The 25,902-nt window shown below is 35.7% G+C and overlaps 1 protein-coding gene across 7 annotated transcripts in view; it reads left to right on the plus strand.

The window, feature by feature from the left end:
* MARK1 (microtubule affinity regulating kinase 1) overlaps window positions 1-25,365 on the plus strand; it is a 62,798-nt gene extending 37,433 nt beyond the window's left edge. For 2 of the 7 annotated variants that reach the window (XM_069852731.1, XM_069852737.1), the window contains 13 exons: window positions 423-493; window positions 1,394-1,450; window positions 5,185-5,421; window positions 5,510-5,629; window positions 9,771-9,870; window positions 10,558-10,670; window positions 11,904-12,078; window positions 13,179-13,372; window positions 15,693-15,793; window positions 17,602-17,763; window positions 18,566-18,820; window positions 21,678-21,722; window positions 23,800-25,365. In XM_069852731.1, coding sequence (XP_069708832.1) covers window positions 423-493; window positions 1,394-1,450; window positions 5,185-5,421; window positions 5,510-5,629; window positions 9,771-9,870; window positions 10,558-10,670; window positions 11,904-12,078; window positions 13,179-13,372; window positions 15,693-15,793; window positions 17,602-17,763; window positions 18,566-18,820; window positions 21,678-21,722; window positions 23,800-24,154 — 1,985 coding nt within the window. In that variant the 3' untranslated portion in view covers window positions 24,155-25,365. The remainder of the gene's footprint in view (window positions 1-422; window positions 494-1,393; window positions 1,451-5,184; window positions 5,422-5,509; window positions 5,630-9,770; window positions 9,871-10,557; window positions 10,671-11,903; window positions 12,079-13,178; window positions 13,373-15,692; window positions 15,794-17,601; window positions 17,764-18,565; window positions 18,821-21,677; window positions 21,723-23,799) is intronic. The other 5 variants (XM_069852732.1, XM_069852733.1, XM_069852734.1 and 2 more) reach the window with 5 other exon arrangements.
* Window positions 25,366-25,902: the final 537 nt, after the last annotated feature.

Below are 25,902 nucleotides of genomic sequence, written 5' to 3' on the forward strand. Positions count from 1 at the left end.
AAAACAGAAGTAACCCAGATTCTGTTAAGGCAAGCTGCTAGAAATCAGCCAAACAAATCTGGTACCTAAGTAGTTGCCTGTTTCCCAGTTTGTCTTATATGCAATGTGAATGTTTTTCATTAAAGTGAACTTTTTTGTGTTTCACAGTGTTAAAGTAAATTTATTTTAAAAATTGAAGAAGCCTTCTTATGAAAGGTTCCGTTTTTATATTTCTTGACCATTACATGTCGGAAAAATGAAATCCAGTGCAAACAGTAAAAAGGATTATTTTCACTGTCCGCTTCTATTTCCTTTTCCTTCAAGAAGCAGGGGGCTGAGGGTGGTAGTGTCAGCATTGTTTTCAAGCATGATTTGATTGTACAAGAGGGTCAGAAAATGAAATGTGGGCAATAGGATTAATATTTTGTTCTTGTCATGGTCAGGAGAAGTATTTGACTACCTAGTTGCACATGGAAGAATGAAAGAGAAAGAGGCTCGTGCAAAATTCAGGCAGGTATGAAATTAACTTTCAGTCTTTCTCTTGTTTCTATTGATGGTGTTTTCAGATAGACACGAGCGTGAGCATACTTCTTTTACTTAACAAAAATTCATTGTTGTGATAATGTTTATTAAAGCTAGAGTGGAAAAAAAGCCTGACGAGAAAAGTATCTCCTTCCTACGTACTGTCTAAAAATAGTAAGACTGCTTTACATTCTTTTTTTCATGGATGTTCCTAAGAGCCACATTTTTTCTTGTGACTCACTGATGTTTTAATCCTTTTCTGAAAATTTTAGGAATTAACAGACGTTCTATGTAGATGTTGATATGATGGCATATATTGCTTTGGTCATGTCACAGTTTTGTATGAAGGGTATTCTGTAACAGGTTTTCATATCCTTTTTACAAACCTTGTAACCTTAATCTTTTTCTTACTTTTTTTGGTGATAATTTTGTGAAAAGCTTTAATTAGATAAATAAAACTTGGATCTTTTTCAGAATTAAGGTATATAATTAACATGTAAAGAATTTGCTTTTAACTTGCTATTTCAGACTTTTTTTTGTTATACATATGTAAAATATGTGGAATTGTTGAATGAACTATTGTTAGGGATGAATTGCAGAGATATGCTGCAAATATTTTGAGGGATAAAATCTGAGGTGGTACACCCATCTGTTGGGTTTGGGGCTGGAATAACTCCTATTTACAGCTGTCACTATTGGTTGATCTGCATTTAAAATAGGTGTTTCTCTTATTACCTTGAGAAGAAACGCAAATGAATATTTTCTAAAATTGAAGTTTTATTTATTAATTTGTTATACTGTACTGAGTCATATCAGGAGCCAAAATTACTAGATTTTGTATGAAAAAGGTAGGTTGAAATCAACTGTTTCACTGATCATCTTGCTCTTTCAGATTGTATCTGCTGTGCAATACTGTCATCAGAAATGCATAGTTCATCGTGATCTTAAGGTAAGCTGTTAGTTATTTTTCATTTTGCTGGTTGAAATTATAGACTTAATTTCATTCTTTATACATGTCCCTGCTCTGTCTCTGAATGCCTCAAATGTGTGAATGAGGAAACTATCACTTGTATTTTATACTCAGTTTTCTGAAGCACGAAATCAATGCCGCTTGCCTGTTGGAATGGGGGAGAAGAGGAATAGAACATGTGTTACTTTCATTCCAGTTTTGGCTTTAAGAAAAAGATGTACTTTCCAAAGAATTATACTTGCTGGCATGCAGATGGTCTACGCAATGAAGCTGCAGAAGTCCAATGATACCAGTCAGCACTACTTAATCAAAATATTTTCAGTTAGAATGTATTGCAAGATATATAAAACATTCTTTTCTTTCCTAGTGATTCATAAGAAATGTACTAGGTTTTTAATCTGTTTGAACTTTTGCTTTGTTCTCTAGCGTTTAATTTGGGCAGAAAAATAAATCTCTAAGGTAAACAGAAATTAGTCGAGCTTCCTTTTTTTGGTGCGTTCTGATAATCTATTTGTATAAACATACCAGACCATGTTAAAAAGTTCAGTAATTGCAACTACAATCTAAACTTTCAGTCCAAAGTTGTCTTCATGCCAAGTTTAGGTGTCATGGGACTTGGACACAAGATCTTCACCTGCTTAAAAGCTGGCTTGTGCTTTTGCTTTGTCTTTGTGTATTTACAAAGAAAACACTGATGTGGGTTCTTTTTTACTAATGTATCTAAATACTTGTGAAAACCTGAAGCTGAATAGTTAATTCCTAAGGGTTTTTCTCACCAATGTCTTTTGTGTTAACTTTCTTATGAGACAACGCAGCATGCTCTCAGCTTCTTTCTTATAGATCTGTTCCCCAATACCTTTCAATCTACCAGCTCCTGCTGCTGCATATGGTGTTGGATAATACATCCTTTTCTGTTAAGTCCTCCCTGCCCCAAGACCATTATCATCTGATGATGAAGGTGCCTGGCCAACACTCTCAAGTCAGAATGGACAAAAAGAACAGTCTGGATCTCATTGAAGTCTTGATTAAAAAAAAAATCTTCCCTGTCTTGTGTGGAGATTTGGAGCCTGTCAATGTTTTGTCAAGCTCCCTACAGCTGACTGTGGATATTGTTGTTGAGCTTTCCACAAGGCTGCACCTATGGAGCTATTGGCTTTGCTGGATGAGCCACTTTCACTAATTGTCTCGGCCCTATGTTTGACTGGGAGCAGGGAACCAGACATTGGCTCGTGCTTATCTGGCACCAGTTTGCTAATTAACTTGCTAACTATATTATTGAATCTTACTGCATTAGGCCCTGCAGTTTGTTAGCATCCTGCATCCCACTTTTTCTCACAGTGCCCATAACAGCCCCCCCATTCATTTCCTAGTTCCATGGCATGCATATGGCTCACTGCGTTGCTCACAGGACTATGCAAAACTGCTTTGCAGCATTTGTGCAGGATCCCTTTTACCATCTGTCACAAGTACTCTGCTGCTGATTTCTTTCCTATTTACAAGAAAGATAGGCAGGCTCCGAAATCTTTTTTGTTTGCTTTTCACTCTCCATCTTCTCTTTGATGGAGTTAAGCTAGACTCATTTCAGTCAGCCTAACCAATGCAAAATACATTTCCCAAAGAAAAAAGGGCTGAACTGTATGGCTTTGAGGAGGTGTTCTACTCTTTCCAAATAGATTTTGTCTACTCTCTCCAAATGTTGTCATCTCTCTCACTGAAAACTCTTCTCATGGAACTGAAAAGAATGAAGCAGCTTTCAAGTTGTATCTGCATTCACATTTGCTTCTGTTGACTTCTCCATATTATCAGCACACTGGCCAGCACACTAACAACATTGTTAGCCCCACGTGGCAGAGGTCTAGCACCACTTTGGAGATTTTTTTAATAAGCCTTTTTGGCTTTAATGACAGAAAAGATAAACTCCATGGAAAGCAAGTTACTTCAGACTAAACTAGGGAGACTTGTAAGAAAATGTGCAAGTTTGTCCAGGCTATTCCAAGCAGAAGAGGAGAGAGTGCAAGAACAATGCGTATTTAAACTGTCTCCTTTTAATTTTCTATACTTATAAACAGCTTGCATAGAAGGGACTAATAACCAATTCCAATTTGGCTCATCATGTGATGTACAAAACTTAGCTTAACATTTTCAATGACTGCTAGTACTTTTTGCTGTGAACATGTAACCAATAAAAGCATCATCTTTTTAGTGTGCCAAATAGAAAGCGGGGATTTTGGTGTTTTTGTTTGAAGTAACAAGCATAAAAGCATGGGGTGCTTGGGTAGCAGAGTACTGTTGAACTAGGAGGACTATTGTAATCACAGAGCAGCTGCACAGACAGTAATGTTTTCACCACAAAGAAAATGAAGTCTTTGTGCAGTAATGTAGAAGGCTGTTAGATCCGGAAAATATCTCTGAGTCTGTATGCAGGCACATCAGCTGGAACCAGCTGAGATTACAGGCAATGAATTGGGAAAATAAAATATTTTCCAGTATAGTTAGCTTGTAAAAATGGGTTGAATTTTGCTTCTGTTGTGCAGGTATTGCCTTCATGTACTGGTAGTCATTTGCACTCAGTGAACAGGAGGCAATTAAAATTATTAAAAATAAAACCCAACCAACGAGCAAAGCCAAACAAAATTATATTTACTTTTCTAATGAAGGCAACTTACAAAACTGATTGCTGCTTCTCCGATCCTAAACCAAGGCATTTTATTTTCTGTATTCAATTCCGAGTGCAGCATCTGATGACAGATGTCTGTTGCTGTAAAACTGAGGTTTGACAATTAAGTGTATCCTATGCTCTGGCTATTGCCTGTCCTTCTGTTGGAAAAGAAGGGTTTATGCACTCCTCAGTGCTGCTGATAATCAGATCAGGAGCTGAGACCTAGTTAGGTGAGTAAGCATTTCCCAGTGCTACTACGCTCCTTACACTGCATCTTTGCTTTTTAAGAAATGCACTGTATTTTCTTTTTCTAGTAATGTATAAGTATTTCTCTAACCTGGTTCTTTAATCTTCTGACCTACCTGTGGTATTAAGTGTATATTTACTGACTTTCCAGGTTTCTGAATAATTGTCGGTGTATTTGATGCATTGCATTTACATGATGATTGCTGTACAGGCATTGATATTCCTAGATGTAAAATATATGCATTTCTTCATACATGATGTAATACTTACATCTTGGTGTTATTGCTGAAGCAAATAATAATAATAAAGGAGAGAGAATTTTTTGGTACAGAATGCCAAGATACAGGATGTAGCTTGAAGCGTTTCATCTTGTAGACAGAAGAGATCTTTTAAAGACTCAAATACCTTTTAGTATTTATTTCACCAAAATGGTAAATGATGTCTGGGATTAAATTTACGCTTCTTGGCATCAGAAGTTAGCATGAACCTATCAAAAGCTGAAACCACTATTCTGAGATGTCTGGTTTCTTCAGTCTTAAGCCAAACTAGGTTATTTCTTCCAGAAGAGTCTTCATAGTTGATTCGCTAGCAGACTTTGTAGCGTTTTTAGCTGCTTTAACAGTTTCGTTTTCCTGAGTAAACATAGTTGATTTTCAATCTTTGTGATATAAACAGGGGGATTAGCTTTTTTTGTTCTGCCAGAAAGATACAGATGGTGAGCCGTTTTGCATTTATTGTTATGCGCCGTAATATGTAGATATGATTCTGATACATAAATTGTCCTTTTACTCTTTTATTTTTCTCTTAGGCAGAAAACCTTCTACTTGATGCAGACATGAACATTAAAATTGCAGACTTTGGTTTTAGTAATGAATTTACAGTTGGTAATAAACTGGACACGTTTTGTGGAAGCCCGCCTTATGCTGCTCCTGAACTTTTTCAAGGAAAGAAATATGATGGTCCTGAAGTGGATGTGTGGAGCCTTGGGGTGATTTTGTACACTCTAGTAAGCGGATCATTGCCATTTGATGGTCAGAATCTAAAGGTATGATTACAATAGGTAAGCTTGGCTTTTTACTCTCTAAATCTTCTGTGTCATGACTAGGCTCACCTTCTAAAACTTCATTTTACAGGAACTAAGGGAGCGAGTACTGAGGGGGAAGTACCGCATTCCATTCTATATGTCCACAGACTGTGAAAATCTACTTAAGAAGCTACTAGTACTGAATCCAATAAAACGAGGGAGTTTGGAAGTAAGTAATTTCACCCTGAGGAAAAAAAAAGGGGGGGGTTCAGATTAAGAAAGATTAAAATGCAATAATTGCTTAAGGCTTCTTTATTTTTCACAGTAAGTACTTTTTTCCTGTTTTAAAGGCTCGAAAGTCTTGTTAAAAAAACTGAAGAAATATCTCAGAAACAGTGTAACTTGAAAATGGAAAGTGTTAATGAGTGAAAATCTAACCTTAAGTGCAGCTGACTAAATAGTATCCTTAAACAGCATTTTAGAATGCCAACTGCTCCTGCTTGTTTTGTTCAGATAATGGAGCTAGTTTAAAATGTGTGGAAAGCAGGACAGAATTGTAAATATCTTCTGCTTGGAGTTTTCAAAAAGACAAAACCAGCAGAAGGCAGTGTCATAGGTGTTTTTGACTTAGCTTACCATTTCAAGCATGACCTCTATAAAAGTGTAGATACAAGAAGAATAACTGTGATAGAAAACTGTGGGGGCTTTGTTTGTTTTAGTGCCATTGTACAGATGAACACTAAGAACTCTTTGAATGATAAGCTAATTATTGCTAGTTATTTCTGTTCAGTCGTCCGTGTCCCCCCCACCCCCCGCTTTCTGGTAGCTTTGTTTTTGAATAGCTGGAAAACTAAATATGTATTAATACCTGCTGTGTCCCTCAGCTAAAATCTGTTTTGAGAATTTCTGCTGAGTGGGGTTTTTTTTATTGTTGTTAGTAAATTAGATTTTCTCTTCATGGGATGCAGCGGATATCTGTGCATAATGTGTAATGTGTCTAGGAGGTTCGATGTTTTTAAGGGGCTGCTTTCTTCAGGTTTGCTGTATTGACATGTACTTGCTGGATGACTCTGGAACAGCTATTTAACAAATATTTTGTGTAGAGTTCATCTAAATGCTGTTCTGTTTTGTGATTTCTTTAATGAAGAGAGACTTTTAAAAATAACATCTACTTACCATAGAGACGAAAGTAGAGCAGAAGATAAATATAATGGTTTTAAAATAGTATTTGCATGAGTTAATCACCAGTGACCTTTGTTTCATCTTTCTATGTGTACTTGTGCAGCAGTGGATGGTGTGCTAGAGAATAAATCCCACTTAAGCAGCTTTTTATTTGTAGTGGCGTGATTTACACTTCCTGGCATGGTTGCTATCTGTGCGAGGAAGGCTGCATTTATGGAATTCTGTCTGCATGCAACTTATTTCAAGCTGGTGCTGGTTCCTGTCTTGTTATAAATAATTTTAACTTGAATAAAGTTTGTACTGAAGAGACTATTGAATAGTGGCTTCTACCTTACTGATATACTTTAATTATCTTTACTACTTCCTAGAGGACAGAGGGATAAAAGCATAGTCACTCAAAGATGGTGAAAGATTGCGCTTTTTTCCTGTGTTGTGTTGAAGTTATAGGAAACAGAATCTCTTTTTAATGAATTTTCCTCTGGATTTTCAGCAGTTTCTCTTCAGATCAAATTTCACTTTCATTCTAGATATTGTAATCTTACCCAGTTGTTCTAAAATTCCTTCTTGTCCCTGGAGAGGGATGTTGGATAGCAGCCTCACTGGAATGGCATAGTTGTCAGATTCTATGGAAGAGAGTGAGTAGATATTGTGTGACGGAGGGTCTTGAGCCAATACCAAAATACTGATGATTACAGGCCTTGATTAATATGCTAATATGAGGGAGAGAGACAACACAAAATTTTTTTTTAAAAACAATGTTCCTGATACCACGTTTGTTGAATCAGAATGCTGTGGTACGTGGCTTGGAAAGAAATTACTGTTTCTTCTGTCTGAGCATTTCTAAAAATACATATTTAGAATGAAAGTATATATTGATCTGAAGTTTCTAGAAGTAAAACTACAAAGCCATCTTAGGTGGGGAGGATTTTTCCTTGTGCTTTGTCTTGTAATTAGTTGCTCAGTCCCAGCCATACATTCCCTCAGTTCCTATGCATGTTTTTCCCAGGTCACCCGACAGGGTGTTTGTCAGTGACATTAGCATCAAAGCAAAGACAGACACATGATCAACACCGTAAGGATTAGGCTTGGCAGTTTTTCTCGGTTAAGGACCAGGCAAACTTCTATTAAAATCATTCGTCTAGACTTTTTCATGGTTGCAGCTGAGAGAAAACGTTTTAGAAGCAGGAGAACGTTGTTGTAAAACAGTAAATCTTCATGGGAAGAGATGAGGAAAATACATTGCTGGAAAATGCATGGATCTCTTAACTACCAGGTTTTCAATAAATTCCTCCTTCCCTTCCAGCCTTCAATTCTTTGCAAAGCAGCATTATATGAAATTCCCACAGAGTAGATTTATGCTTACAAAGAGAAGTAAAGCAAAGGAGACAGACAGGTCTTGAGCCAGGCCAAGTTTTTGTTAGATAGTTTTCCTGAAAATGGAGGGAGATACCGTAAATAATATTATATTTAGTTGCTTGAAATTCAGTTTGGATTGATCTTTTAATACCCTGACCAAGGCTGCTGCTCTTTAATCAGTTGACTGGAAGCCAGGTTGAACTTAGACAGATGTAATATTGATCCTGGGATTGGATCATTTGTGTCACTTCAATGCTTGATTGTAACAGCCTGTTTTAAGAGTTGTACAATAACTCGGTATGCCTATGAGATCATGTATCTAAAAGGCAGAAGCTAGGAAAAGTTTAGATATTTAACAGATGGAAACCTAGAACAGATTACATTGAACTATATAGATCCACCTACTGAAGAAACATAAAAAACTGTTAAGTGGGAATTGATGAGTTTGCTTAAGACAGGTCAAGAAAGGGAGGTAGGGTTTGAGCAGTGTGATTCTTGTCACCCAGACACCTCATCATGTTTAAACTTTAGATTTTATTAACAGTATTTTTAAAAAACTGTAGTGGCAGATACTGCATCGAACTCTTTGGGGAATCTAACATGTTGCTACAAGAAAGTCTGTTGTCAAATAGACTTATGCTTGGTAAGAGCCAGAAATGCAGTATAGCAATATGTGTTCACAATCCCTTTCCCTTTATCCTCCTCAAAAGCCAAAAAATCAATTCTGTGGCAGAACTTCGAACAAATCTTAAAGACTTATTGTCAGCAAAATGTTAACTGGCCCAAGTTCTGGTAAGGATGCAGCTATTTAGTCTGTAATTTGGCAGCAGTACTGCATACAAAGAATTTGGTTATATCAATGGAAAATTGAGTCTCTTGCTCTTTGTGAGAAATAACTTCATTTGGTGTTAGAGAGGCATATTTGCAGCCTGTGGGAAACTTGGCTTGCTGGCACTTGTTTCTCTCTTCTGTCAATCTAGTGGGCAATATTAGCATTTGTCCCTAAAGAGGCATGTGTGCCTGTTGTTGTAGGAGGGAGAATGTTTTTTGCCCTTTTTTATGACAAGTACAATCTTAAGAAGAAGTCGTGGTGGTGGTTTGAGATTCCAGCTAACCAGTCTTTCAGGCTTAAAAAGGATCCAGGCCACGGCAGAAGGCAATTTTCCAGAGAATGCAGGAGACATTTATAAAGTAAATATCTGTGCAGCACAGAGACAGTTAAGAGGTATTTCTCCCTCCAGCAAAACTGTGAACATATTTCGGTCAACTGCAGTGAGAAGATACATAGGAAAAAATGACCAGTTGGCATCACTATCTTGAAATGAATTACTGTAGGAAGCATTGGTACACTCCTGAAATATTCTTTGTTTTCTAAGAGCTTTGTTTGTTACTATTTGAAGGAATTATTTATTATGATAGAGTTGGTATTGTAGGATTTAGATACCTAGTTGGTATCTAGGGATCTTAATCAAGATTAGGGTATGAGTGTCAGGTACCCAGCAAGACGAGATTAAGAGACAGTGGAAGTGACAGGTACAAAATGAAAGATTTGTGTGTTGGAAGTGCAGGTTTTTTTCTCAGTAGCTCTTCAAGTATTTTGGGAGTGTATGTATTGTAAAGGGTAAATAGTAGGGGGGGAATAAATCAATGGAAATGAAAAGATGTGAAAGATAAAATAAGAAACAGTAAAATGTGAGGGGAAAAGATGGGAGGGGAAAGAGCAGCATTCAGATTATTATGAATTTTGAGTTGGTTTTCCCTAGATCAATTAGCACAGATTTAATCGAGTATGGTAAATGACATATTGACGTAAAGCTCTTTTCATTTCTTAGCAAATTATGAAGGATCGGTGGATGAACGTTGGCCATGAAGAAGAAGAACTAAAGCCATATACTGAGCCTGAACCAGATTTTAATGACACCAAGAGAATAGGTAAGACTCATAGATGTTGCGTCTGATGTACCTAGGCAATTTTATCTTGTAAGTCACACAAAATTTTATTGAATTTGAGATACAAGCTCACCATACAAGTAAAATGTTTTCTTTTATTTAAATGAGAAATTTCATTGCAATGCCCTTAGAACTACTTTTATGGTTTCACTCAGCTGACATGAATCTACGAGCACAGCACAAGACAAATAAGATTACAGAATTTAACAGGCAGAAGGAAACAGATTTTGCTATGAGGGCAAGAATTTTTATCTGCTGTGGTCATGCACTGGCCCTGTAGCCTTTCATAGTTCTGTTTGCATGTGTTTTATTTTAGTTGAGTAATGTTCAATGTTGAATAATGTTGAACCATATTGAATACCTGTTGTTTACCTGCTGTAGGTGAATGTGCTTTGGCAAAGGGGTTGAATTAGATGATCTACAGGGGTCTCTTCCAACCCTTACCATTTTCTGATTCTGTGAATAACGTAATTGAGAACTTTCAAGAAGAAAATAAAAATGAAAGAGTGGAATTGTAGCTTTTTTGATTTTGCATAGCAAAGATGATACTTGTTGAGTTGATTCCTAGTTCCCTGTTAAATTATAAGGGGTTTTTCTATTTTATTTGTTCTTCAATTGTCAGTAAACTCAAGCACCTCTGCTAATGGATCTGGCTCCTTCTACTTTTAGAGATTATGGTCACAATGGGGTTTTCAAGAGAAGAAATCCATGAGTCTTTAGTAAACCAAAAGTACGATGAAGTCATGGCTACTTATCTGCTTCTAGGTAGAAAACCACCTGAGGTAAGTGCTACCTAATTTCCATCTTCTATTTTGACCTTTGTATCTGGCTGGGTTGAACACTTTGATTATCGATGTTTTTGTGAACTATTTTGTTAACGTTCTTTAAAAAAATATAGTAACTGAAAACTTATTAATGTCTTTCCCCTTTCATATCTTCTTGGATATCTTGTTATTTCCCATATGAAGAATTAGATTGCATATTCACATTTGCTTGTAAATATGTTGAATTGCTTTGTTAAAGCTAGCTGTTAATCTAAAGGGATTACATGTGACTTACATGCTGAGTCTTCTTCCTGTCATGTGTGTTTACAGATAGTCTGAAATAGTTAATCTGACTAGAGCAATTATTATTCTGACTACTAAGATGTGGCATCCTTTATTTATCAGAAATGCACTCAGCCTTTCTCATTTGCATGCAGTATATTTTATTATTTAAGAAATAATTGCATTGCTGTAATTAATAAATTTGCAATAGAAAATCTTTTGACTGTTTTGGGACTACAGGGATTTTTCAAGAAATCAAGCTGATTTCTTTGCTGAGGCTTTGTATTTGAAGGAATTTTTTTCCTGCTGCTCCATTGGTCTTCCTTTATTTCTAAGATAGTGTAGATCTGATATGTGCATCCTTGAGTGCACTTTCCCACCGCATCTCTGAACCATAATTCCCTTGTGATGGCAGAGCATAGAGGAAATCTGTCTAAAAATCACTTTGACTCAAACTGCTTGGAAGAGGATATTTGTCTTTGCCCTACTGCTCTCGCTTACAACTTCTGTGTCTTAGATAGTAACAAACCAGTGACTGTTACATACCTTGTAAATACGTGTTGAAGGGCATAAAGAATCCTTGAATCGGTACTTGGTTTTATAGCCCCTCTGACTCACTCTGGTGCATACTGAAAATGTTCTGAACCTAGAAATGCTCTTTAAGCGTGAAAAAAAAAAAAGGCAGAAGGAGCCATTTTTTTTGGCTTTGATTTTAAAACAGTGCCATTTTTGTTACTGTCGACATTCTTCTAATTTTGTTTTGAGCATTTATTAACTTCTTAGCTTTACCTGTGTGATTTTTCTAAAGCACATTAAACACCAATGAGGAGAAATTATCTTGAAGGAAATTAAATTCTGGATATGTTTTTACATTTTTAAAAAATGCCTTTAATTTGAATTCTTCACTCTTTATGCAACAGAAGCACCAGGAATGTTGATGTTTTTTAATGCTTTGAAAAACTTTTGTAGTTTGAAGGAGGTGACTCCTTGTCCAGCTGCAGCTTGGGTCAGAGATCTCGTCCTAGCAGCGACCTCAACAACAGTTCCATGCAGTCTCCTGCTCACCTGAAGGTCCAACGGAGTATATCAACTAATCAGAAACAACGACGTTTCAGTGATCATGGTGGGGATGACATTCCAACAAGTAAAGTAACATACACAGTTTAAGTCTGAATGTGCAGTGTTTTGTGAACCTGGCAGGTCCACCACTCTCTGCATTTGTTGTGTATCTCATCGTGCTCTGCTGTGATGCTTTTGATGATGTATGAACTGATGTATGAACGCTTCTGTGGTAAATCTAGGTCAATGTAATTTACGGTTTTAATTTCTTGGACTTGTTACTTCGTTGACTCTCTAAATAAGAGCTTGAAGATGTTTCATGTTTAGGAAGCAACGGCAAAACGTTGCTCTGGATAAACTCAAAGGCAGCAAACCATTGTATCAGTACATTTAGAGTTGAGGCCAAATTATTTGTTTCCTAGAGACTACAATTTTACCAAATATTCAGGAAATATTTTCAGCTGAAAGCGATTACTTCAAGTAGGAGTTACATTGAAAACGTTAAATGAAAGACAACTATAAAATTACTAGAATTTTTTAAATTTCTAAATGTTTCTAAAATACCTTGTCTAATTTACATTGTAATTTCTAATTATTTCCCCATTCTTTTACTGTTCTCCCTTTGTGTCAGAGTGGTGGTGGTGTTTCCAAAAAAGTAATGAACATTAAGATCATCAACTAGTGTGATTTTATTTCAAGGGAGTGTAAAATTGCATTGATAGAGGATTTACCCCAAGACATTTTAAAGAATGATAAGGGGAAAAAGGATTGTAATTTTTCCACATATAAACGTGTAATTAAGCAAAGTAGCTTTAGGGCTTTGAGGGGAAAAGCATCTCTCATAGTGTTTAGAGGAATAGATATGTACCAAAAAGTACTAAAAAAATATTTTGAGAAATAGCCTGTAATTTCTTTTTTCATAATATTGCACAAATTGCATGGGTTCAAAATGAGAATTAAAATGCTCTTCTATGTTTTATATATTGATGTGAAATGGGAACTAGTTCTGAACTGCAAAAGAGTAATGAGCAGAAATAGGGTAAAAAGAAAGTAAGCTGTCAAAGCTTAACTTAAGTTCTTCAAATGTTTTTTTTTTGACTCATGGAATTATATTTAGTCTGTTTTTACCAAGAAAAACACAGTGATTATTTTTAGATATTTATTAATACTGTTTTTATTTGGCAGTTGGTCCCTCAATTCCTCCTGCTGTGTCATACACAAAAAGGGCTCAGGCAAATAGTGTGGAAAGTGAACAGAAAGAAGACTGGGACAAGGATGTCTCACGCAAACTTGGCAGCACTACAGTGGGATCCAAAGGAGAGATGTCTGCAAGTCCACTTGTGGGTCCAGAAAGGAAGAAATCAACTACAGTTCCTAGTGTTAGTGCATGTGCTTTTGGCTTGTTATATTTATTTTCCCATTTTAAACAAAATCTACAGCATAAGGTTACTATAGACATAATAGTTACTGGATAAGTCACTAAGTCTATTTCTGGTAACTTTTACTGGCAGACAGAAATAGGCTACAGTGAATGTCTTCTAAAATAAACCTTTCCCTTCCCCCCCAACTTTACTTTTTCTAACTCTAACGTAACAGTAAGCACAAGAATGTCTGCACTTGGGCAAACTGAAGATCTGTCAAGACTAATAGTGGATATTTAGGGAAAGAACATAAGAACAGAACCAACAGGGAGTCTTCTTTTTCTGATTTCTAGTGCTTGTGCATCTGCAAGTCAAAAGACTTGCTGAATTGGAGATTTCGTTGGAATAATCCTATGTAATATACCTCATGAACTTTTTCTTTGTAAATTCATCTGGTTAGCTTTCTGAAACCACTTCATTTAGGACTTCAGAAATAGTGTGATGAACTATTTAGTCTATTTTTACCGCTTGTTCCTTGGTGCATGTGGCTGTTGATGTTATGAGTTACAACCTAATTCTTGTATTTAATATTAAGTATGCTTTTTGCTGTTTAAGAGACATCCTGTTTTAAGTATGAGAATTCTGACCACTTCTTAACACAGTAGACAGGCAGCAGAAATTCTTTTTGTCCTTTAGGATTCTGTGTTGGGTCCCACCTTGGACATTCTGGGAAGATGATATGCATTTCAACTAGATTTCTCTTAAAATAAATGCTGAAGTTCATTTAATTCTTATTGTTCTGCAGGCTGTGTCTGCAAGACATCCACAGATGCTTCAAACGTTTTTTTTTTTTTCAAATTTTAAATAGCTTCTTCCCCCTACACAACGGGTCTTTGAAATTATGGCTGTGTGGATTGCATGCAGGAGCTTTGAGTCTTCTAAAATTAGAATTCATATCTGAACTTTCCCAAAACTATGTTGCCCCAAAGCTGATTACAGTCGTGTATGGTACAAGCTGATATGTCAAAAGCATTTCTCTGCTTTGTGAGAACTAATTAAAGGGAGTATCTTTTGTTGTGAAGAATGAGAAATTTATTTACTTGCTAATGGCAACTTCAGTATTTGTGCATATTTAGCTCTGTTACTATTTGGGGACTTTGTGGAAGTGGTGTCTAATATTGCAACAAGGGTTAATGTTGAGCAGCTTACACAGAAAAAGTAATTCAGGAAAAAGTAATTCACTTTTTTAAAAACTCAAACATTTAAAATGAACAAAACTAATTTTATGTGTGTAACTCATACTTCTGTGTATAAGACGACAGTTTGAGTATGATGTGATGTTAGGAAGCACAGGATTTCTTAAAAGCATATTTATTGGTCTAACTTACAAGAGTTTTATTTCAAAAGCAGTTACTGCAGTTGTTAGTTTTCCTTACAAATTGTCTTTGAAATGGTAATCTCTATGGGGTGATACTCATGCCAAAAAGCCGCACAGGAAAGCAAGACCTAAACACACAGTAAATTTTGCAGAGTTCATGTCCTACAGTACCTAAGTTTAGTGTATTTGAAATTGTTTGTCAGCATGTATCAGTATGTGATGTTAGCACTTTGGAAACCTCTCCCACTCCAAATTCAACTGTGTTAAAAACTGAGACTTGTACGTCACATACTGAATGTAAGTCTTCAGCAACCAATCTGTACATGACAGGGGGAGGAGGATAATGTTTGTAGGTATTTTATGAAGTGTGTGCAAACTGAAATTGGTAACAGAAAGAAAATCCCATCAGTGTTTATTGCTATAAGACCTGTTTGCTGTGTTACCTGCATCATAACTTCTAGGCTGACTGACACAGATTTGTAATCTTTTCATTTTTCTCTTAAACTTTTGACAGGGAGCAACAGACTATAAGGCTGGAGCTCTAGTCGGCAACTTAATCTACAGAGGGAAATCTTTCAACCAACCAGAGATGTGTTCTCTGGGATTCCAGTTTGTTCCTTTGATCTCAGAGACTAATCATTCAGTAATGCAGTGTGTGGGAATTGGACTGAATAATTAGAAAAGCAAATATCAGCAAAATTAAATTTTTCTACATTTTCTTTTATCATACTCTTAATGGTACAGTAATGAAGTAATGAGATGTTGAATGAGATACTGGATAGAAATAGGTGATGTAAATTATTTGTGTCAACAGATAAACTTAGTACATTTGAAGACGTTAAGAATACACATCAATGACTGAAACTATTTTGATTTGGTTCCAATGCTTACATTTTTGTACAACATAATATACAGTAGAAGAAAGTACATAATTTAACTTTAGTTTTAATTTTCTACTAGAATAATGTATTTTCTGGTAGTGGAATGACAAGAAGGAATACTTACGTTTGTGAACGTTCTTCAGATCGCTATTCTGCAATACAGAATGGGAAGGACAACAGGTATTCTTCAACTTTTCTTGTTTATTAGTGTGGGTACAAGAACTGAGACATAGGAGAAGTAGGTTTTGCAATTAATTGATACCATTATGAAGCATGTTGTGAAATACATGAAGTCTTGACTGTATGTTTTCATCTTGTCTTCCACCACAGTTCTATGTTTGTGCTTAAATTTATAACTAAATGTATAGATCTGCCTTTGCCTCTTTTTATGGAATCACATGTATTACCAAGGGCTGTCTTCCTACACAGATCTAGCTGTGAGCGTAGTTACTTTACTCTTACTCTGATTACTTTTTTTTTTTTTTAAGCTATTTAAGTAAAACAGTTAAGGTCAAATGAACCAAAAAAAATCCCTAATGAAATAACATAATGTAGTAAATTAGTTTTGTTTCTGTCTCAGTGTTTGAAGTTTTTAATCATGCACTTAATTTTGGAAATAGTAAAAGTATAGAGCTGTTGATCTATAGTAAGATGATGAACTACGGAGCATGTAAAGTACAGCTGCTTAAAGTATTTTAAAGAGCTATGTTAAAAAGCAGAAATCCACCGATGGTGCTTTCAAAAATGTCGTTCCATATTTTTGTGTTCAAATATTGTAAACTATATGAAGTTTGGAACAATCTTTTTAAAAAGGAAAAAGACAACATACCGTTTTCAGATTTAGTGTTAAAAAAATAGACTAAAATAATTTCTTGATCTTGCAAAGATTGATAACAGTTTTTCTTCGATAGATTTAATACTATGAACACTATAATAGGAAGGGATTTTATTTCTAAGTTTTTCATTTTACAGCTTATATCTGGGATTTTTTTCTACACTATTGAGAAGACAAATGATTCTCAATCCCTATTTCTTTGAGTGCAGTGAATATGCTCAGATCTTTAAGCATGTTGTGAAAAATGAAGAAGAATTTTCTTTGAAGTTCTGTATTTGCCTATTCTACAATACATTTTGTTGCAGTTGAATTTGGATTTGGTGTAGCTGAACATCTTGTGTTATTGGATTATTCATCTGAAATATTGACCTCTCTGCTACAGATAATATCTAGCTTTAGGACTATTGTTTTTCATACAGTATTAATGCAGTTTCGTTTATGCTTGTAGAAGCAAAGGTGTCATTTGACTTAAGCAGTTTGATTTTTGTTTTAAAAATTAATAACACAATAATTTTGCTGCTACTTTGGTCTCTTTCTAGCCCATCAGGTGAATCAGCAATAAAAGTGTACTAGTAGAAGGAACTGTATTTTGAAAGGGTTGGCTCAGCCTAGTGGTAGCTGCGATAGTCCAGAGAAGTACAAGAAGTACCAGAGAAGTACTTTCAAGTGATGATGTGACAGCAGTTCCAAATGCTTCAAGTTTTAGGTGTTTCAGTTTTAAATGAAAATAAGGGCATTCACTTCACAAAAGGATAGTCTTATTTAATCAATCTAGTTAAGTCTTCGCAAATATCTTTTTCAGTTTGTTGGTTTGGGTTTTTTTTTTACCGTTTCCATGTATTCTCTGTAGTCTTCATTAGTTTGAATAATGTAATAATGTAAGCTTTCATCTTGGGAGGAATGAAAAGGCCTAATTTAACATATATGGTGATTTCATTTATGGATTAACATAATTTCTCAGAATTATGTATGCTTTTCTTTAGCTGACAGAGGCAACCTGGTCACTCCATATTCTGGTTATTTAAACAGCACTTACTATGTTCTAAAAGAAAAAATCAGTTCTTATTGTCCCTGTTTTCTGTGGGGTTTTATACTAATCTTTCTTTTCCCTCTTCATTTGTCCATCTGTCCTGCCTTGCTGGCATGGTAAAAGCCTAACAGAAATGTCTGTGAGTAGCACATCTTCAGCAGGCTCTACAGTAGCTTCTGCTGTATCAACACGGCCTCGACATCAAAAGTCTATGTCTGCTTCTGGTCACCCTATAAAAGTTACACTGCCAACCATCAAAGATGGTACTGAAGCTTACCGACCAAGGTAATAGTTTAATGATTATTTCTTTAACGCTGTGCACTTTGACTGTTGTTGTTCAGTTCATGAACAACAACAATACTTCAATATGTTCGTAACTATTAAAAATTGTCAGGTTGCATTGTGTTTCAAAATGGTTGCTTAATGTCATGTGGGTATTACAGATGGCTTAAGCCTGATTTTGTTCATCGTGCATGTTTGTATAAAGTCAAAGAAGTTCCTTGACAGTCTGCCCCTGGAAGCTTCTGGAAAACTTAACTACCTAAGAACTTAACTTGTTTAGACAGGACTGTATGGTACACACCACCATAAATTCAAATGAAATACTGAAGTGTCAGCCCCTTGGGTTTGTAGATGCTAGGCTCATTTCTGTCTAAAGGCACAATAATATAGTTGCTCTTGCTATTAACTGCCCAGATGGTTTTATACATTTATTTGTGCCAGTTGATTACTTCTGAAGAAATGTCTGTTAAGTTTTTGGAGTGCTTGTGTGTTAAAGGTTTTGATAAACAGATTTTTTTGGAAGAGGGCTTTCAGATCTTGCTACAGAGCTTTCTGCCTTTTTACTTGTCCTGTTATCTATGTATACTTTTTAAATTGCTCTGAATACTTGAGATAATTTGATTTTAAAATGAAAATATCTCTTGATTATTTCTAAGCATGAATCCATAAAAGCAAATTTACAGCAGATGCAGATTTTCTAAAAAAATTATTAAAAGCAGCGTTTTTCCTGTCTTTGAGAAATGGTTGGCATGTAGGAGGGTTTCTAGCGTAGTCTTTCTCTTTATTTATGCTTCTGTTTTCTCAGCAGTGCAACTCAAAGAGTGCCTGCTGCTTCCCCCTCTGCTCATAGTATTAGCACTACCACTCCAGACCGAACCCGCTTTCCTCGGGGGAGTTCAAGTCGAAGCACTTTCCATGGTGAGCAGCTAAGGGAGCGGCGTAATGCCACTTACAATGGACCGCCTGCCTCACCATCACATGAAACCGGTGCTTTTGCACATGCTAGAAGAGGGACATCAACTGGTATAATAAGCAAGATAACTTCCAAGTTTGTTCGCAGGTTAGTACCTCGATTTTTAAGAGAAAAAAAAAAAAAGAGCCCAGCCTATAACTAGGGCCATAAATGCAAAGTCATTGACGCTTTCCAGTTTAAGTCTGAATTTAGTTAGAATGCTGCTTGTTTTGTGTGTTTCTTCCAGGATCCGCTTTGTTTTACTTCTCTGTGCATAGTGTAACCATTATGTTTGACCTGCTATTCTGCTTCTGTATCATAAAGGAGCAAGCGAATGCGACTCAAAAGGTTTTGTTCATGCTTTACTGCTAAAATACAAAGATTCTGCAATGAAGTTAAAATCAAATGAACTTAAATACTGAAGGCAGTGACCTAAAAATGAGTCGTTGTTTAATGTTAACAATATTTTACTTTTTAACTGGGTGCAGTTTGTTACAAGGGCTATATTTACAATGATTTTATTGCCGTGCTTAGGGGGAATAGGCATTAACATTATTTCAGGGAATTCTCGAATCTCTGAATATGCAAGAAGCTTAGAAGTGGGCAGTAGTCTAGATGTCTGGAAATACTAATATTTTGTGCAGCCTCTCATCGTATTATCACTTTCTTCAAATGTAAGTTCAGGATTCTGAAAAAAGAAAACCTCAACATCCAGGACCTGCATTCATTTCTGTGGCAATTCTGACAAATAATACTGTGAGGAGAGGTGCTGAGAAATAATTTTTCTAATTTTATTTATTTATTTACCCCAAAAATACTGTTTAATATCAATTGATTGTTGACTTTACAGTTTCAATAGCTTTCCCAAAACGGGACTTAATTTTCAGTTTTCCTCTTTGTAACAGTGATTTACCTATAATTCTTAAGCCTAGTTATGGATGCGTCCATACTGCATTGTCAGCTTTACAACAGAAACCTGTTTTATTTGCAGACTTACTCTGTCATGTACTGAATTCTATTGTTCGTGTGTAAAAAAAATAAGATAAATACAAAGCTAGGTTGAGCTAGTAGTTGCATGTTTGTAATTAAATATCATTAATTATTTAAGGTGATATTACAAGGGGAAATGAGAGAAAGCTAGATATGCAGTGATGCTCTTCATAAAATCAAATTAACTTAGTGAACTAGTAGTGCATCAGTATGCAGCTAAGTAATACCTCCTATGATGACTTAAAAAATTATTATGTGAATGATTTGCTTTTTTTTCAGAAAGCTGAAGATAGAGAACTATGGTCCTCCATTATTAGTATCGTTTACATAGCTGGGGGGAGAGAGTCTGTTCCCTGATTTTAAAAAGGAAAAAAAGTTACAGCAAAGTTAATCAACTGTGTTGTCAGTGTAGATTTCCAGGTGGGAGGAAAAGTATTTTTTGCTTAAGTAGCTAACCAGTTTCTAGAGCGCAGGCTAGCTTTTTGTGCATTATAGCTCATTGTTATTGTTATATCTTCAATTTTTTGAAGAGTCAGGTGAAAGAATTAATATTTTTATTGTGTTAAACTACAATATTAAAATAACATTGTAAATTCTGTATTTAGAATGAACATATTGTAAATTGATGTGCTTTAAAATCATCTTTACTATAAAACATTTATACAATTTCCTATTATTTTTCATATGCTAAAAATACATTTTCCTGTAGTGAAAGTCTGGTAGTGGGATATTTGGTTTTTGTTGCTGGTGGTGGGTGTGGGGGTTGTGGTGTTTCATTGTGGATTTCTTTTTTTTTTTAAACTTTGGGCTATTTGAGACTTAGTCCTGGGGTTACATGGATGGAGGTCCAGGGGATGTTTTTTGCTGTTCTTTTAGTTGGCTGTCATAACTGCATGCCTGTTAACTTGTACTGTTCAGGAAATAATGGTTTAAATAATGGTTTGAACGGTTGGACTCGATGATCCGGTGGGTCTCTTCCAACCTGGTTATTCTATGATTCTATGATTCTAAAGCATACTTTTATTAGAAAGTGTCATGAAAGACTTTTGACTTTATCTTTTGGCAAAGGTAAATGCCTTTTCTGGTAAGTATATAAAACATGAATGATGTGAATGCTTAACAAATAGGATATTGAAGTATTGTATCAATGATTTGTGTCAAATGACACTTTTCTGATGTTAGTTACTAATGTATTTGTGTTTTGAAGGTATTACATTAATTAGTTAATTGAAATTGGGTGCTAAAATGTTTATGCAGCAGCACTTGGCATGTACCTAGGTGGCTTATGCAACCTATAGATATTTTTCAAGTTGCTTCAGACTAAAAAGGCATATTACTAAACAGTTCCTTGGTAAAGTACAGCTCTAATTCAGTAAGATAAAAAAGATATGTTAAATCTCAAGCTTGCTGGTAATCTTACTTATATCCATGCAACACCTGATTTGCTTAAAGTTAAGCAGATATTGAAGTAACCTTTTTGAACTGGCTGCAAACATTTGGTCTTGCAAACTCTTAGGTACGTCTTATCTTTAATTGAGTGTGCTTAAGCACAGACATGTTCCTAAGTGCTTTTGGGACTGCGGTCTAAGAGCTTGGCCCAGAAAGGTGCAGAGTGGAGCTCCCCCTGGACCACCTTGATCAACTGCTTCTCTGTACTTGCTGGAAATACGTGTAGCCATTACTCTGTCTGCAGTAGGTTGAGAACTATGTGTTAATTTTACCATCAATTAAAAAAAACCCAAACCATTAAACACTGTGTCAGAGCTGAAAGAAGTTAAGGTATCGTAAAGGGAAATTAAAGTTACAGCTGTGGAAAAAATATTATTAAACAATATTAGGCTTGACATTATTTATATGATTTACCTTTATTCTTTTTGTTCAGTAGCTATTTAACATAACACTGTTCTAGATGTAGGTTTTCTTAACTTTTTTTTTCACCTTTATCATTGAATCTCAACCTTAACTTTGTTTTGAGGGATCCAAGTGAAGGCGAAGCCAGTGGCAGAACTGACACCTCAAGGTGAGGAGCCACTATTAATACTTCGCTCCTAGGTCTTACGCATCAAGGTTTAAGTGATTTCTTAAAGATTTTTACTCAGGATGTAAAGTAGAATAGTGCTTAAATAATCTGCATTTCAAAAATGTTTTTTATTTGGGGGGAGGAGGTCTTGGTGAGGTTCTTTATCCCTCATTTTTGCTTTCTTGCAAAGTATTTAATATTAAACTTTATTTAAGCGTATTCCTTTGAATAATAAAGCCCTCTGCAGGAGTTAACCAATCATTTAGGCACTTAAAAATCATGTTTTGGCCTGTAAGTCTTTCATGGTGTTTACTTTTGGTTTCAGTAGTATACTTTGTGTATATCTGTGTATATTAAATTTTTACTGCAGTTACATACCATGTTCATTACTAAAGCTGCTGTTTGCCAGAAGTAAATGCCTTATAATCCCTGAGAAATGAATGTCACTTTGAACTGAGAAATAAGTAACATTCAGACAAGAGGGTGGCGACTGATAAATATTGAATTTCTATGGCAACCACTATACGCAAATCTATAGATGATTTGTTAGTAATAAAAGTATTCCTTCATATGCTCATTTTCCAGTATATCTGCTCTTTTACCATGTTTCAGCATTTGGTTCTGCATTTTTGGTGTGCTTAGCACAGCGCATAACTTTTTATTTTTATGCTGTCTAACGAACAGGCATTGTAGTTTGCGTTCTAAACTGGTTATTTGCAGAAAGTATCCACTTTGTTTTGAAAAATAAGTATTTTTTAAAAAAAGCACATTCTGAACAGGATACATTGTATAATATGCAATGCATTTTATCTGCATTAAAACCCTTTTCAGTTCAAAGTCTATTAGCTGTTGAATTCTTGATATGGAAAGGGAAAAGATATTAATGAAATGCTCAAGTGAAATGATGTGTGAAGTTGCTTTCAGCTCTTGCTTTCATTCTCCAGCTTCCTCTACTTCTTGTCATCCTACAGTGTCTGTTTGGGGCTAAAAGTCATTTGAGATCTTCTCCCTGCCATGCTCTTTCCTTTAATATTGATGTGGTTCTCTGGGGATCACACTGAATGTTAAATTAAAAGGGATTGTTTTGACTCCTCTCTGCATAGTGACATTTTACAGACTATCAAAATGAGAACAGCACCTTTCCCCAGTGACAGATGGGGAGATATTGGGCATGTTAAGTATTTGGGACAAGGACAGAAATAGTTGGCTGTGGAATTACTTTAAAGCAATTAGTGCTATTTCTTAAAATGCTTTCTACAATGGAATAAATAAACTATTTAGAAAGGAAGCATTGAAGTAAGAACATTCATTGGAAATTACTTCCCTTGAAATTTTGTCCTGGTCATTGTATGAACTAAAATATTTGGTCTACCTGTCGCTCTTCTATGAAAAAGCTGCTGGCTGTGTACTCACGTGGTTGACAAACAAGCTGTTTACAAATTACAGCACAAAATCCTGCTTCATCATTTAAAATAAAGCACGTTATTTTAAGGTCTTTTTACACAGAGAGAGGTCAAAAATACATAATAAATCTGAAAGGGGGAAAGGCAGAAAAGAGGGGGAGGGAATTCACTGAAGACTTGTGAAGTGGAGGGTGGGGTTTCTTCTTCTGTTGCTTCTACAATATGATTTATGCTTCAGGATTGTGTCCCTCAACTTCAGTTTTGTTGGTGTATGGCATGCTCCAGATCATGAAATCAGCAGAACTTCAGTCATGCTTTCACATAGATTCCACTTTCTTTGGAGCAGTATGGAGTAACATGTCTGCTGCAGCTACCATTGCACACGTCATCACATCGTTTCAGAGCAGGGGTTTCCAAACTTGCTTTGCTTGTGTGCCACCACTGGGAGCTGCACCAGTGCTGGCAGCACCTCCCAGTGCTGGGCCAAAGCACACATCAGTGTAGGAGATGGTGCACAATTGTTCCAACAGTAACCATCTAACTCTTGGAATTAGCTTGTATGTGACTAGTGGTGTGCCAGCCAGTTTAGAAACCCCTATTCTAGAACAGTATATCTCTTCTCTCTTGGCTATACTACTTTTATTTTTGACTGTTCTGTATGTCAATTCTTCCAGGAGTGCTTCTGGGGAGCCAAAAGACAGAGAGAAAGAGGATAGCAAAGATTCAAAGCCCCGCTCCTTGCGGTTCACGTGGAGTATGAAGACTACTAGTTCTATGGACCCAAACGATATGATGAGAGAGATTCGGAAAGTGTTAGACGCTAATAACTGTGATTATGAACAGAAAGAGAGGTTTTTGCTCTTCTGTGTTCATGGCGATGCACGACAAGATAGCCTTGTTCAGTGGGAGATGGAAGTCTGTAAACTGCCACGATTGTCACTCAATGGAGTTCGTTTCAAGAGAATATCTGGGACTTCTATTGCATTTAAGAACATTGCATCCAAGATAGCAAATGAGCTTAAGCTGTAAAGAGAACCTAAATTTTTTGGGATCAGGGAAGATTCATATGTGATCTACACTTTGAATGTACTGGTTACGCCCAATGTGATTGGCCTGTGAAACTCCCCATGTAGAAATTGCCCTTATTGCAATAAGGTTATACATAGTTATTCAGACTTGTAAAGTTAAATCCAGTATGACCTATATTAAATAACTGTAGCTAAAGAAGTTATGTTCACATGTACAGGTAAGTATATAGAGCATTCTGTTCATTTTATGTTCATAGAGTTGTATAATAAAAAAGATGACTGCTTAAATTCAGATCTTGTATAGTTGTCTAGATTTCTGCACAGAAATGTATGTTTGATGCTTTCAGTTCGAGAAGTTCTTCCCTATCATTTACATTTTTGGTGGTTTTTATAAGTCTTACCTCTGTCATGCGTTTTTTAAAAACTTGTGTCCTGAGTCAAATGCACAAAAATAATTTCCACAACTGTAGCATGACCATTTTTAATTATTTAAAGACTTGTTCATGATATGAACCAAAAGTTGATGAATAATCAGCTTTTGTTCTACACGAGACCGTTCCTGCTTATCTTTGGCTCTTGTCATTGTTATTGGACAATGTTTAGTTGAAAGAGAAAAATATAAACATGTTTACAGTGTTGGCACTTACAGTTTAAAAACTTTATTCTGCCTAGGGCCAGCTCAGAGCTGTGGGGGAACAGAAACCAGGCATGAGTGATGTTCTGTCTGCAAATTACAGCGCTCAACTCCCATGGCCCATTAACAAATGTAGCACCAAAATGGAGAACCATAGTTATTTCATTTGAATATCATGGTATAAAATATCACTTGTTTGCTGCCTTCATAATACTATATATTCCATTTTATGGAAAGATATTAATATTGGGACTGTTTAATAGCACAAGATAAATCTGACGTGTTGACCAATTGTATAAGTTAATAATACCACCTCAGGAATTAGCTTGGCTTTTGGAACATGTGCCCCGAAAGAGTACATGTAATTCCACATAATATTTTACAGCTGAACATACCTTGTTTATAATGATAAATTGTTGATTTATGCTTTTGTGGTTGTACAGTTTGTTCCCATGTAACCTGTTTGTGTTTAATATTTTACCAGATTTCTTGTATTTATTCCACATCATTATGCCTGTAATGTGCAGCTTTGTAATTAGGCACTTGCCTAAGGAGAAGAAAAGAAAAAAAAAAGAAAACCCACATTTTTTTCCTTCATAATTAATGATTATAAACTATGTAAAACCACTAGTACTGGTACATTTTAATACTTGTTATTTTGTACTGAATTAACCATAGAGGTTGGTTGTGCAATGTTATTTAATGTCGTAATTACTGTAATATCAACATATGGGCCCCATCTGCACACTCTTGTGAAGAATAGAAAGTTCATTAAGAAATCGTCACTTTAAAAAAATAAAAATTAAAAAAAAAGCTGTGGTAAACTCTGTAACCCTAAGTTAGAAGGCTGTAAGTGTAGTAAGTGTGCCATTCTCTAATGGCTTCTTGACCGAGATGGACTTTACATACTGTACTGTGATGTAGTTTTCCTATGTAACAGTTATGTTCGGAAATGGACGTGTATTGTTGCCTTAGAAAAAGGGTGGTGTTTGGAAAGAAAGAACTGTAGCCCCTTTTCTTTTTTTATCTGATGTTCATTGAAACAAAATCTGATGCAAGTCATCTTGATTCACTGGTGCACTCTATTAAAACTTACTTGAACAGTTCTTATACTA

This window comes from Phaenicophaeus curvirostris, chromosome 2, assembly GCF_032191515.1.
Source record: "Phaenicophaeus curvirostris isolate KB17595 chromosome 2, BPBGC_Pcur_1.0, whole genome shotgun sequence".
NCBI lineage: Eukaryota > Metazoa > Chordata > Aves > Cuculiformes > Cuculidae > Phaenicophaeus > Phaenicophaeus curvirostris.